At 39.8% G+C, this 14,995-nt stretch overlaps 2 protein-coding genes across 2 annotated transcripts; one reads left to right on the forward strand and one right to left on the reverse strand.

The window, feature by feature from the left end:
- Window positions 1-365: 365 nt before the first annotated feature.
- LOC116261518 (IAA-amino acid hydrolase ILR1-like 5) lies at window positions 366-4,377 on the reverse strand. The gene is given in 6 exon segments (XM_031640315.2): window positions 366-837; window positions 1,051-1,188; window positions 2,627-2,941; window positions 3,546-3,671; window positions 3,891-4,145; window positions 4,148-4,377. Coding segments are annotated over 6 exon segments (1,383 nt in total). The 5' UTR covers window positions 4,271-4,377; the 3' UTR covers window positions 366-411.
- A 4,895-nt stretch (window positions 4,378-9,272) lies between these two features.
- On the forward strand, window positions 9,273-14,379 carry LOC116260073 (IAA-amino acid hydrolase ILR1-like 9). The gene is made up of 5 exons (XM_031638155.2): window positions 9,273-9,817; window positions 12,110-12,235; window positions 12,829-13,143; window positions 13,523-13,651; window positions 13,935-14,379. Exons 1-5 carry the CDS (start codon window positions 9,422-9,424, stop codon window positions 14,322-14,324), a joined length of 1,356 nt encoding a protein of 451 aa, XP_031494015.1. The 5' UTR covers window positions 9,273-9,421; the 3' UTR covers window positions 14,325-14,379.
- The last annotated feature ends 616 nt before the right edge of the window (window positions 14,380-14,995 follow it).

Below are 14,995 nucleotides of genomic sequence, written 5' to 3' on the forward strand. Positions count from 1 at the left end.
ACTGGAACCTGATTTTGAATTTGGATCTGAATACTTGAAAATGCTTGATCTAATTTTAGCTGTCAAAGCTTGTTTGATCCAGATTCTCGCCTAAATCTGTTTATGAAAGATCTGATTAGCTTGTAGTCAAGTAATTCCCATACTTGAATCACAAATTGTCAGGTACATCACAACTAGAAATTTAGTGGCCAGATTCTACAGATTAGTACTCCCATTTGGCTTCTAATGTAACATAAACAAAAATTATAAGAATTTCCATCAAACTTAACGTAGATATTATTCTTTCCGTGTCTGATAGATTAGACTACTTTGATTGGGAACAAAATCCGCACCGCCCAACACCCCCCACTCAAAACCCCAAATGCTTAGTGAAAAACCAATTTATTAATATACATGCAGCATATATGTCTGCTAAGCCATGGTTGATGCATCATTAACAAGTGCCTCAAATAAATTATCAACTTCTCCATGCTCCTGATGCTCATTTAAATAATACTCTGCTAATGCAGTATGCATAGCCGCACCAACAGGAAGAACATCTTCATCAACGAAGAAATAAGGTGAATGTGGGTAGTAAATGGCCCCCAACTCTTCGTTCCTGATACCAATGTTAAGCATCACACCAGGTATGACCTGCTGGTAGAAGGCAAAGTCCTCCCCTGCCATAATTTTACTTGCATATTTCACATTGTGTTCGCCAAGCAAGAGTTTTCCTATACGCTGAACATGTTGGTGCAGCTTCTCATCATTTGAACATGCAGGATACATTGGATAGCTATCGTCTACCATGACCACAGTTGCCTTGCATCCATGCACAGTCGCCTGCGTTTCAACCACCTGCAAGTAGAAACCTTTCCTTGAAAGCCATATTCTAGAGACCCCAACTTGCGAAATATATAAGGCACTGCATGGGCCTATTCCTACTAGATTGGCTATTATATAAACATGTATTCATTTGACTTCTCTAGAAAAAATTACTAGATTGAGAAAAAATAACAAAATCGTGACAACAGAGAAAGTGCTAAAAAAGCATAAAGATCAAATAAGCACCTCCTTGAGCCTTTTCCTCAGCTGGTACATCCCTTCTGTAGTGAGAGCTCGTAGAGTTCCTCCAAACCTGGTGGATGAAGGAATTGCATCCAGATTCAGTGACCCACTACTGCCTTCGACAAAAGTCACAGATACCACCTTCACCAAAATCAATTGATTAAAGCATCAGTACATCTTATCAGATGACATAACAAAATAACAATCACCATCCCGTGAATAAGAGAATCACAAGTCTAACCAACTTATGATCACCTCAAAACTCATCACAAATTGGCCCCTACATAGTTCTAACACAATTTATCCATTACAAGTGTTATGTGAACAAGTTGCTGTCAGGTGAGCATCTTAAGGACAAATCCTCAGCAAGAAAAATACAAAGACAAAGATCATTGAGCCACAGCCAAAAAAATCATGATTTGTCTTGATAAAACATTAAAGAACACACCGTGTGAAAGAAGACATGGCATTCTTTTATATGTTTAGTCCTTCTTGTTGTATATCTGCGACATTTCAAAACAAGATGAGCAGTCAAACTACCTCAACCTATATAATCCATATAATAGTATCTGGTACCCCTAATCCCAACTAATGTTAACACAAAATAGCAGTATAATAACAAAACCAACTCGCCCCCTTCCCTGAACTTTTGTTTTTCCACCATCAGTCAGATAAAATCTAGTTCAAAATCCTACTTTCATAACCAATTTAATGCCTACAGTGGATTATTCCTCGTCAACAATGCAGACACTTTATTTGGCAGCAGTTCTTTAAACCCCTATGACCTTATCTCGAGACTCTGCTCTTAAAGAATCATAGGTTTTACTTTTCTCGGGTCAAATGGAATGGTACTTTAACCAACCAGAGTTTTGATTGAAGGTTGATTTTGGGTGCTGTCTCCTCACATTCTGTTACCCTCAAAACTGCAGTCATATCCAGAACAGATGGCACCAATAATTCACAGACTTAACATCAAATCGATGTGCTTAGCAGATTTATGTCAATTTGACATCTTTTAGTTTTATAACAGGCAAAAGACAAAACATTGAGGCCAACTAGCATCAATATAGGGAAAGAAGTACATCCTTTCTAATCTCCATAAACCACAAACTTTTTCATGCTAGCTTGTATTTGGGAACTCCACAACCAAGTTCCTCAGGAGACGTACTTGACTTAATTGAGCGACAATTCAACTTCTCATTATTCATATTTGTCATTGGAGCTGGTTACCAAAACCAAAGGAAAAGGCAAAAGAACTGCAGAGTAGAGAATATTTGACAACCGAAACAAAAGCTCTACCCATGCTTACAACAGGAAACAATGTGGTGAACAGCTTCGTAGAATCATAGATTGTACTTTGATAAGACAGAAGAAAAGGACTTCAAAAACACTATTAGTATTAACTAAATGTTGTATTATCATATTCAATTTGACATGGAAGATGTACTTCCCATCAATTTACGCTTTTGAACCCTCCAAGTGAGGAAACACCACAGAACATACGTATACCAGAAGAACTGGAAAGGAACAAGAATAGGAATAATGATCCATAGAAACGGCAATACAATTTCATATTTACCTGGCCATCAAGTGGATCAGCTTCATGCGAAATGAGATGCTGAAGAGCTAAAATGGCAAAGGACGCAGCAACAATCGGGTCCACATTCAAATGTGGCGTTGCAGCGTGCCCGCCCTTCCCATGAATCTCAACTTCAAAGAAACTGACAGCTGCCGAGTATGGGCCTGGCCTTGATGCGATGGATCCAGTAGGCAGTCCGGACTCAATGTGCATACCGAAGATTGCCTGAGAATCCCCGAGAGCTCCTTCTTTAACCATATGGTGTGCCCCTGCACCACCTTCTTCAGCAGGCTGAAACAGCAATCTCACAGTTCCCTGTGCAAAAAGAAGATCCAAACAAACAATAAAAAGCTACGCATATAACTTGTAAGTCATAAAAAATAACCATTCAGATACTTCAATAAGCTATTAACTCCAGCAGAGTTGTACACCGTCGCACTGATCCAGGGTTGTCTACAAAAATCAAATTCTTTCCTACAATTAGACTAAGTTCCACAGAACACCCTTGAAAATTAGCACAAAGTAATTACAAAGTAACAAACTCAGCGATCAAATCCAACCCTTTTGAAATCCAATATACCTCTCACACAGTTCATTTATGAACATGAGATTGCATATGAACCAACTGCATGTTTAATGTGCAAACATTCATGTCCAAATCCTGGAAATTTGGAATTTTTTTTTTTTTAAAAAAAAGGTTGCAGGTTTCCAACCTACAGTTCAAGATAAGATAGGTTTGACTGAGGCCGGCTTGTCGCTTGTGCCTGAAATTCTGGTGTAATATAGTGAAAAGTTGGAAAAAAGGGGCAAAACATCTAAACAAGAAACTGTGGAGATGAATCGTGATACCATTTCCAGGAGGCTAAGCAGTGTCAACAAAGGAGGGAAAGAAAATCCAAAGAAAGAAGAGCAAATCAACCTTGAGATGCTGCTTTCGTTGGTTCAGCAGCTTGGCAGCGCCGAGGAGCATGGCGGTGTGGACGTCGTGGCCGCAAGCATGCATCTTGCCGTCGATTGTGCTCTTGTGCTCCCACTCCACCAATTCCTGAGAACCAAGAGGCACCACCCTCAGGAAACGAGGAAAAGAAGAATGCAATTCTGGCCGGGAGCATTAGTGCCCCGAGCCATAGTGGGCAGGAAACGAGGAAAAGAAGAATGCAATCCTCGCCGGGAGCATTAGTGCCCCGACCCATAGTGGGCAGGAAACGAGGAAAAGAAGAATGCAATTCTCGCCGGGAACGGGCAGGAAACGAGAAGCCGTTACTTGCAGGGGAAGGGCGTCGATGTCGGCCCGTAGAGCGACGACGGGCTGCTCGCCGGAGCCTATCTGGGCGACGACGCCGGTCTTAGCGAAGGGGAACTCGTACTGGATTCCGAGAAGGTCAAGCTCTCGCCTGATGAGAGCGCTCGTGTTGTATTCCTCAAATCGAGTTTCCGGGTTCTCATGGAGTCGCCTCCTGACAGACACCAACCAGTCCCTCTCGGCAGAGGCCGAGCTCAGCAGAGTCTTGGAGTAGGACAACCCGCTCGAGAAGAAGCCGCCTGAGCAGACAGAAGGAATAAGAGGAGGAGGACAGCAACGAAGGGGTGGCGGACAAGTAAAGAAGACGCCATGAGATGAGAAAGGCAGAGTCTCGAAACCATGCGACGGTTTGTAGGCTGCAGACGAAACTTCCCGTCATATAGGCCCTCATCTCATATAAGGACAAGACTCGACCCGACCCGAACCGAACTGATCCGGTACTCCATATTTGAATGGAGACCCAAATAGTACGGAAGAGGTACTTGAAAAGGTGGTAAGCATTCCCCGCCCGTTGTTTCACCGGAGATCTGATCTGACTCCGGTGATTTGAGATTCAGGTCCGATTCTTTTTTATCTGTTCTGTCCTGGTTTTTAACATGCAATGGAAATTTTTTTATGCATTTGCGGATTTAATTTAAGATTCAATGATATAGGGTTACTTTGAAAGTTGGTATGTAGGGTTATTTTGAAAGTTGGTTGGAAAAGGAGACACCCACACAAAAATCAAACTGACAGTCACCAACCTCCTTCCGTGAAAACAATTGAGACTCAAATGAACAATTATCTTTATCAAGGAATCTTAGTCTTGAATTGGAAACACTTTGCTTAAAGTTAAAAGCATGGGTTGGCCTACCTACCATCCTCTCTTCATCTCTTTCCCTCCCGTTAAATTTAATGCTGGCACTGGCAGCTTCACAAACAGCAAGACGTGGCGATAATCTAATAAACTGACATCACCTACCTTTATCTCGTTTGTTTGTGGAGGAGGACACCAAAGGGCCAGTCTTCTTTAAAAGCTAATGTATGTATGTATACTTTGTCGGATGAAGGAAAGATAGCTCAAAAAGGTCTTTTTAATTTTTTTATTGTGTGGTTTGGAATTGTTTTAAGATTTGAATAAAAAACAAGAACTAAAGTGTCGTATATATCAACCTTTTGTCTAAAAAAATAACTTTCACGAGAATGAACTTTTGTGTGGTACTGCCATTAGATAAAAAAGTTTATTTTACTAATGTTTAATTGAAGCAAGATCATCTTAAGGAAACATTTTTTTACTTTTATTTCTTCATTTAAAAAAAAAAAAAAAAAAAAAGTGGTTCCCAAAGAAAGTTGGACTATTTTTTCTTAGAAAATTTTGACCGTTCGTGATGCAACTTTCTAATGCTATCAAACGCATCGTAAAAGTAGGGTGAAAATTTATCTTTGAAAAAGGGCACTCGCTTTCAAATTAGGTAGGTTTGAAAGTCTCAAGTGGGGTCAGCTTTACCAAAAAAGTCAAAAGTGGATATTTTCAAATATCTTTAAAAGTGTATAAAGAACTTTCTTTTTTTTTTTTTTTAAGTACTAGCATATATAAATAAACAAATATTTAAAGACACTCAAAAAAAAAAAAAAAAATTGGTACTGCAATATATGGCTCTATGGTCCCCAAAAGTATAAGTTGGCTCATAACAAACATTGTACATAATTTTATTGGAGTTTCGGGTTCATATTTTGTAGTGTGACCCGGTTTACGAGTACCCTTTTTAGTTTGGATATGTAAACAATCGGATTCAGATCAAATTCAGTACAACCAACAAAACCAAATCCTTAAATGTCTGCGTCCCTACACTGAATTGGGCGTTTTTCTTTTTAATTACCTCTATTTTAAGAAGAGACATGTTTTTGGTGACAATTATTGATCGAGAAGATAAATACTGCTTGAACGTATTGTGAATTTTCATCAACTTATTATTATTTTGTCAATTTAGTTTTAAAATTTGTAAATTACTGTCGACAAAACCAGTGGCCGAACTACCGTATAACTAGTGTAAGCAATTGTCCATACCAGCTCAAAAAATTTATTTACATGTAAAGATATCATTCATATTAAGTTTTTCTTGACATATAAATGCCTCTTCAAGTTTCACATCTAAATTTAAAGTGCCCATCAATAAAAAAAAATCGGCTTCGCTACTAGAGTGAGTGGACTATAATTTTTGAGACAGGAGTTGCAATGGTAGGTAAGGTCTTTGAAAACCACCCACATCTGCACCCGTGGTTGGTAGGATTACTGATCTCTCAAATCCTTTTCATAACTTTTTGATTTGACATTTATTTATCCGATTGTCACCCTCACATAGAGTCCAAAGAAATCAAATCCCACCAAACGTCCGCTCCGAATTTTTGAATTTTTTTTTTTGAGAATTTTTTAAATGGGAAAATAGTTTTTAAAATATATTTTAACACGTTTTCATTGATAATTGATGTGCATGGTGAAATGCTTTTGTGTGTATTAAAAGATCAAGCTGTTAGTTAAAATATAGTAAAAAAAAAAATAAAACAAATAGATGATTTAATGAAAGATATGGACGTCAAATTTGGAAAAGCCCTGCGACCTGGACGAGTGAGGCGCCCTTGTCTCACTCGTTCTTTGGAGCCAAGGAGGGCCCCATAGTTTTGCTTTTGGACGTTTGATGGTTCGGAAGTATTTTTCTTGGACAATAATTAAAGGAAAAGAATATTTTGAAAGAAATTAGGGGAGGGTGGACGTAGACGTCCACCGAATCCGAAGCGCATTTGACGGAGCGGAAGAAAAATAGCGGAATAACTTTCCCTTGTTTGTTTCGTCTAAAAGCCATGGATTTCTTGTTTTTTTGAAGATTTGAAATCCAAACTTTGAAAAATCTGTGGTTTGCTAAAACCATGGATTTGGTGATAGATCCGATCCGATCCGATCCTCATAAACGCACCCTAGGCCAAAGCGCAGCAATAACATTCGTATAAAGAGAGAAAAGCAGGGAACCAGAAGTCGTAAGGCTGCCCACAAAAGAAAATCTTGTTGCATGTCGCTTTGTGTACTTCATCGACAGTAGGGCGAGGTGGACCCTCCTTTAACATTGCTGCTCCCTCTTCCTTTTGTGCGCTCTTGGCTCACGTTAGCCCAAAGTTGTCTGATATCATCAGATACATACATACAGATGAGCATTACGTCTTTTCATGAAGAAGAAGAAGAAGAAGAAGACCGATTATGTTTGAACTTTAGATAATAATTCTGGATGTGATCGGAACAGTAAGATCGGATTGAAATTTGAATCCTGGTGTGAAAAGGAATGTGCGAGTAGAAATCTTCTGCGGAACGATTAGGCCCATCTCCATGGATTATATGGAAGCTCAAGTCTCGTGGCTTATAATTATTTAATCGGCCTCTTTCTCATTACCTTTCCAGGCTGCTTTCTTTTTTTTTTCGACTATGTTGGTGGCCACCCACCTAAAGTTGAGTAGCCTGGCCACCTGCAGACTCTGCTGCAACAGATCTTTTGGGCTTCATTCGCTTTTCTTCTCTTCTCTTGTCGTGTCTCTTTCAAGGATTCAACGCTTTTATCTCAGTGCCGGCTGACGCCAGATCCAAACTGACGACACTGGAGCCAACACGTTGTCACTATAAAAATTTTTATTCGCCACGACTTGCTTCTTTCTCTCTATTTATCTATTTATTGATCTTCACTGTCGGATGAAAGAATTGAGAAATCTTCCAGCCTCATGCATTACATGCGATAGTGTTTCCAATGACACTCGCCCTTAGATGTTCACATATTCTAATTCAAATGTGAATGAACGGAAAAAAAAATAATGTTCAAATCCAAATCCAAAATCTGATTTCTTAATCCAAATTCTATCTGATTCTGGCATTGGAATTCATATTTGATTCAAATCCGAATTTTAAACTGAATTCAGCTGTCTTCTACCCAAACAAATGGAAAACATTACGTTTGTATTTTTTTTCTTTTTTTTAATTCCGCTGTGATTGCATTAACATACTTTTCCACTTAATGTGTGGCAGCCTACATCACATGCAGCTCATAATTATTTTTTAAGATTAGAGAGTGAAAGAAACTTCAATTATGTCATATCAACTTTTTTATTTTAATTCAGAGTTGTTCTTTTATTGCCCGACCTAATATTTAAGGTAGTGTTTGAATGACACTCCAAAACAGGGCGCTTTTAGAGTATTTGGTTGTTTCCAAGAACCTGGTTTTTAAAAATGGATTGAATAACCTGACTCCGAAGTTATCCACACACACACAAAAAAAAAAATAGTGTGTTGTAGTCGCCATTCAAACACACAAACCAATTTATGAAAAATAATTAAAAAAAAAATCATTTTTCACGAAACTGTTTTTTTCATCCAAACAACTCGGGTGGTGCGCTTTTCGAATCGGAACGCATGTTCAACCGCCAAACAAGCTCTGGTGGTGCGCTTTTCGAATCGGAACGCATGTTCAACCGCCAAACAAGCTGTGGTGGTGCGCTTTTCGAACCCGAACGCGTGTTCAACCGTGTGTGAGTGGAGGGCCTTTCGGATATTTCAGTAGCTGTTCAGTGACACCAAGAAACAAAGTAGGCCTTCCTTCACTAGTCGTTTTCAGATCAACAATTTGGGAATAGATTATAAGAGCGTTATAGTTTCTCATGGAGCAAGACAAACCGACGTAGACGTCACAACCGATATCTTCATCACAGCACGGCCAGCCGTATTCTCCGGCAATCTGAGAGTAAAATGGATCGATCCGGCTGCTTCACCGTCAGAATTCATGTCAAAATAAGAAGGACTTCATGAATCTAACATGATACGGCGAATTCTGGATCTAAAATGCATATGATAACACTCACTTTATCTGCTAAAAGAGGAAGGAGAACAGAACGCCCGTAAAAGCAGAAGCAGGACTTTTGGTGCGCCTTTATTATCATAAACTTTATCTCCACTTGCTGCTCATAAGGAGGGAGTAAGTGATCCAGCTTCATATGTTATTCATTTTAGTACCCGGTTGAATCCGGCCTTCACTGAATCGGTAGCGGATTTCGATTTAAATGCAATTTCAGATATTCTTTTTTAAAACCAAGTATGGATTCAACTGACTTAAGATCCGACTCATGTACGCGTAATTTGGTCGAATTTTCATGAGATTTCACTCAATGTTAGACTTTGATTCATATTCAGTTACGAAATTGGAAAAGACGATTTCAAATCGGATACGTAAAATTAGGTTTTTTTTTTTTTTTTTTTTTGGGCGGACCTTACTTACAACAATGATTCGGTTCCGGATCCGTCCTATTTCAACCGTCGGCCGGACTTGAACTCCGGCCATGCTTGGACTCCCGACGGGCGTCTGAGCTGGACGAAGAATCCGAGGACCACACTTGAAAAAGATGGCGGAGAGCAGAAAAGGCCAAATTTTCAGTGGCTTCTCCAACAACCGTCATTGGCGCAACCGCCATTAGATAAGCATAAAATGGAAGGGAGTCCGAGGAAGCGTGTTCCTCGAGTGCCCGGTTCTCATCCACCCTCCATGGGGCTCCTCCTCGCCCTCGTTCTCCTCGCCCTCAGCCGGCCGATCATCTCTCCGGCGTCATCGGCGTCAGTTGATCCCCTGGCAGAGGAGCTGCTGGACCAGGCCAGGGACGCTCAGTTCTTCGACTGGATGAGGGGCGTCCGGAGGCGGATCCACCAAAACCCAGAACTGGCCTTTCAGGAATTCGAGACGTCGGAGCTCATCAGGGCGGAGCTCGACGCCATGGGCGTGGTTTACTCGTGGCCGTTCGCCGGCACTGGAGTGGTCGGTTCGATCGGGTCCGGGCAGAGCCCCGTCGTCGCCCTTCGCGCTGACATGGACGCCCTTCCTTTGGAGGTGAGTGGATTTCCTATACCGTCAGCTGCTCTCCCTGCGATCCTCGCGCCCACACACACACATTCGGACGCGCAGGTGGGCGCACACACAAACACACACTCCGCCTGGATCAGTGGACAGTGGGCTTCACTCGTTTTCAGAAAATAAGAAAGCATCATGGCGTCGATCTTTAGTCGAAGCAAATAGGAACCATTATGGGGCATGTTTGTATAAACTACATTAGTTTAAAATGTATATTTATGAAGCGCACCAGGTATGAAGTAATGTGATTCTCCATGTAAGAGATATATCTATGTTTTCTCTCTTTGGTTTTTCTCCAAATTATTTTGGATTGTTGGGTTTCGGAAGCATCTGATTTCTTGGAGATGTGGAGTTTGAAACAGAAAGAAAATCGATTCTAAATGATCGGGAGATTGGGCTCAAGTCTGCCTATCGATCGCTCAAAACTGGTTCGGTATGAAAAAAACGGGCACATGAACAACGCGATATTAAAATTATCTTTTTTCTTTTGTTTAGATTTCATATATGATTCAGCAGAAATGTAATTGAAGAACATGTGGTGCTTCCCATTGATATTTTCGTGAGCTACCATCGGTACACTGATACTGTTTTATGCTAGATGCCAGATTTTCGTTCTTTTTGGATTTTCTTAGTTCATGGCCAAATTCTTCAATCTAATTCTTCAGAGGTTGGACCCTTGCTTTCTGGAAACAAATAAAGAAAGAGGTTTGCAAATGTAATTAGGTCAGTTAGCTTAACAACCAAGTTCCCACTTATATATATATATATATATAAGTGATTGGTAGATACCAAACCACTTGAGTAAGGGATGAAAACAAAAAGAGTTTTAAACAAAATATGAACTTTCTAAGGTGTCTATAAACATTAATTTAATATGAAATCATGCTTTAGTTCAAGTCATTCTTGTAAAAAAAAACAATAATAATCTTTCAATTATCAAAATTTTGATATTATAAGAGATGTTCATTTTTATATTAAAAAACTTCATTTAAGCAACAAAACGACGAACTTAATGTTTCTTTGCCACCAAATCACTCTTAAGATCATACCTATAAAGTTAGATTTGAAAAAAAAAAAGTTAATAACTAATTCCAATGGGTCTGATTTTTATCTGTGTTTTACCAACTTTCATATATATATATATATATATATATGGGACCTTGGTGGCCGAGTATTTATAGAGCACTCAAAGAGTATTTGACTGAGATCGTTGGAAAGTGAGATCCTCAACTGCAAAATTTGGAGACACTCAAGTAAGGAATGTGAACTTGGAGCCTTCAACACATTGAAAGGTGTTTGTTTGGGTTGCATTCGTATGAAAGAAGCTCTTTTGGGTTCTTTCATTGAAAAACATACTATTCTCCATGGAGTTGTTGCAATGGATGGAGTTGGTGCAATGGCTTGTGTTAGGTGCTGGTAGGCGATTAATTCCTAATTCAAGTGTTGGAAGCGTCAACTTCTGCACTAACATGCAAGTTAAAGCACATTAATAACATCATCCCGAAGTACCCTAAATAGATCTGTCTCCTAAGAAGATGAGGAAGGATTGAAGCTCCATACTAGGATGACCTTCTTACTCACCCTAAAAATATCTTGCGGTGGGTAACACATACCACTCTTCATAAAAAAAAATACAAAAGGCTATGAGACCCATTTTTTATATAATACAAGGCCGATATGAGTTTATGTTCTGTATATTTTATTTTTAAATTGATTTTAAATCCAAAAGTTTAAAATAAAGTTGAAAGCAATATGATGCCGATACGGCGATCTCTCCATCATAACCGTCGGGAAACAGTAGGTTGGTTAGTTGGTGGGTGATAGAGTTGGCCCCAAACAAGCTATCCGTCGCACCTTGTGATCGTGGCGCTTTTCTCCATTTTACAGAAGCCCAATGACCGACATGTTGAATATTAACAACGTCGGTGTTCTTTGTGTTTGTTAGTCATTTTTAGCTTTTGTAGAAATTCATTACTTTTATTAGGCAATACCACAAAAGGCTGAGAAGCTACGTGATTCTTCATTGGGTTTTCATCCCATGCACAAGAACAATAGATTGATTCCAAGGATTGATCTTCATCTTCGCAGAACCACGCAATACCAGCAAGCCACAGTTGGTTTACGGTAATTAACTTCTGTTCTTGCTGGAGGAGATTAGGTGGATTGGAGGTTAAGCATTGCCTTTTTTTTAGCCGATGAATGGTCTGGTTTTTCTTTGACATTTTAGCTACTATTAATCAGCTCCTAATTTGTGGCCTTTCGAATATGAAGGAATTGGTAGATTGGGAATATAAGAGCAAGCGACGTGGAAAGATGCACGCTTGTGGGCATGATGCACATGTTGCCATGCTTCTTGGTGCTGCAAAACTGCTGCAGGGCCGGAGGGAGATGCTGCAGGTTGGTCTAAGATTCCTCCCTTGCTTTTCGGTAAATCGAGGAGTTCCTCTGTCTCATGTTACTTAAAATCTAGTGCTGGTCTCTCAATTCAAGTTGATGGTGTAGATGTTTCAGCATTATCAGAAACCTTACATTAACATTCTGCTTGTATTTTCGCACCAAAAAATTACGGAAATTTGACACATTTTGGCCATCCTTTTCTGGATCAACCAAAAAAAGAGATCATTAACGCATTGGCTTCTACCTATTCACAAAGTTGGTCCCCAATTAACAATTATTGTCAATCACATCTGTAGAATCGGATTTTAAAAAAATGACAGTTAAAGCAACAAACTAAGCGTTTACCAAGCAAAGTTACATTTTATAATTGTTCGTAACAAGTTCATACTCTGGAAGAAAAGATCTTCTTAATGAGGGTTTTGGAGAATCCAAAGAAAACTCAAGTTTTTGCAGCACAATGTTCTGTGATGGTTTTTCTGCTATCGCGGGAAAAATCACCAAGTTCTCAATGTTTATGATATTCTGGGTAAGTTCGATTCTGATGAGCTCTCAAAAGGATTGGGCTGACGAGGGATCTTCATATGAATTTAAAGGGCACGGTGAAGCTTGTTTTTCAACCAGCAGAAGAAGGCAGAGCAGGAGCATTTCAAATGATAGAAGATGGAGCCGTTAAAGATGTAAATGCTATCTTCGGAATGCATGTAGATCCTTCTCTTGGGACTGGGAAAATATCTTCCATTCCGGGAATCATGACAGCTGCTTCTGGTCGATTTCAAGCAGTGATTGAGGGGAGGGGTGGATCTGCAAAGAATTTGCATGAAGCTATAGATCCAGTTGTAGCTTCAGCATTTGCAATTCAAAGCCTGCAACTTCTCACATCACGAGAGACCCATCCACTTAAAAGTTCGGTATGTTTTTCTTGCAGTATATGTTTGCACTTTTAAGGTGAGATAAAGATTCTACTACGATAGGCCTTCCCTCTTAGAGGTGTTCAACCGTTCATCTCCTAGAAATTGAACAATATCCGAAACTGTGCTAGATTTGGTTTATTGTGAATGTGCAGATTCTGAGCTTTATTGTGAATCAGTCCCACCGTTTGCAGCTTTAGCTACTAGTGCAATTCGCTTGATTTCTCACTACTGGTCGGTTCATTATGCTGCTGACCATGATCCTGATTTTCTGATATCTGCGGAACTGAAGTCCTTAAGTTATTCCTTTAAATCCCACTTTAGTGAAAAAGAAAAAAGGTGGATTTTTCATTTGCTTCGTTTTCTGTTTCTTGTGAAGGTTGTTTCTGTTGGATTTATACGTACTTATAAAAGTGTTGAAGAGATTCCATCAAGGGTGGAATTTGGTGGCACCATCCGCAGCCTGTCATCTGAAGGGCTTTCTCTACTCACTAAAAGAATCAGAGAGGTAGTGCTTTATTTCTCGACCTTGTCACCAGGGAATGTCAGCGCCTTTGTCTTCATTTTCTGCAAGTAGATCTACAGTAAAATGTCCTCAAGCTATGCGTTCATTTTAGCTTTAAACGCATGTCAGCATAATGTGATGCTTGAATTGCACTTCTCTTAAATCTTAGTGCTTTTGGAACTATACTATCCACCATTCTCAGTTCTTACTTCATCCCTTTGCTGCATTTGGTCGTCAATGTGCTTCACTTCAGCGGGACTAAGTGATAGTTATAAATATGCAACAGGTTATAGAGCTTCAGTCATCAGTTCATAGGTGCAATGCTATCGTGGACTTCATGGAAACGGAGAGACGGCATTATCCTCCGGTAGTGAATGAACTGGCGATGTATGAACATGTGAAGAATGTGGGCGAAACGCTGCTCGGAAAGAACAATGTGCATGAGATTGAGCAGCTGACAATGACTGCAGAGGACTTCGCATTTTATTTGCAGAAGTTACCTGGTGCTCTGCTTAACCTTGGCGTGCGGAATCAGAGCCTAGGTGCTGTTCATGTACTTCATTCTCCATATTTCTTCATAGATGAAGCGGCTCTTCCTCTGGGAGCTGCATTGCATGCATTAGTAGCAGAAACTTATCTAAGGAAACATTCTTCCTTCAATAGAATGTATATATGATGCGCATTTACAAAAAAACTTGTTTCCGATGGAATAAATTTCGAGTCAGTTGACAGGTGAGCTTTCCCTAACGCAAGCCTGCGGAAAGTATAAGCCGACTTACGCCAAAAAGCTTAGTACTATTATACGAGGAAAGGACAAAAGGAATCTAAATGTGAAACACTTATCTGCAATTTTGCATTACAACGTTGAAAGGAAATTCTAACCTGTACTCATCGTTTGTCTTCCAAAAGCAAACTTTCGTGAGTTCCCGAGCCTATTCAAGATAAGCGGGACAGAAATTTTTCCAAGTTCAGTAATCTGAGCAAGCCTAAACATGCTCACCATCAAGTTTAGTTTATGGACAGTTTCACTGGTTCACCATATAGACGTAAATTGGTGTATCTCGGATACAGGCACTACCAACTCCCATTTAGTTGGACTTGTTGGATGGAATTTTTAAAACCAAGACGTAATCAGATGGTTGATCAGATGACCTAATTTTAGGTGCCGGGCCCGAATAATCACACTGGGATTCGATTGAATGTTGGATAAATGCAATCCGACACCCCTATGTAATCTGTGGGCGTCATGTTCCATTCGGTGCCTCAAATACTTGTCTAGGTCAACACGAGTCACTTTGATGTCCTCATAAGCCCTCCACAGTAGCTTTTTCAACACAACAATTCAAC

The sequence above is a fragment of the Nymphaea colorata genome, chromosome 9 (genome assembly GCF_008831285.2).
Source record: "Nymphaea colorata isolate Beijing-Zhang1983 chromosome 9, ASM883128v2, whole genome shotgun sequence".
NCBI classification, from domain to species: domain Eukaryota; kingdom Viridiplantae; phylum Streptophyta; class Magnoliopsida; order Nymphaeales; family Nymphaeaceae; genus Nymphaea; species Nymphaea colorata.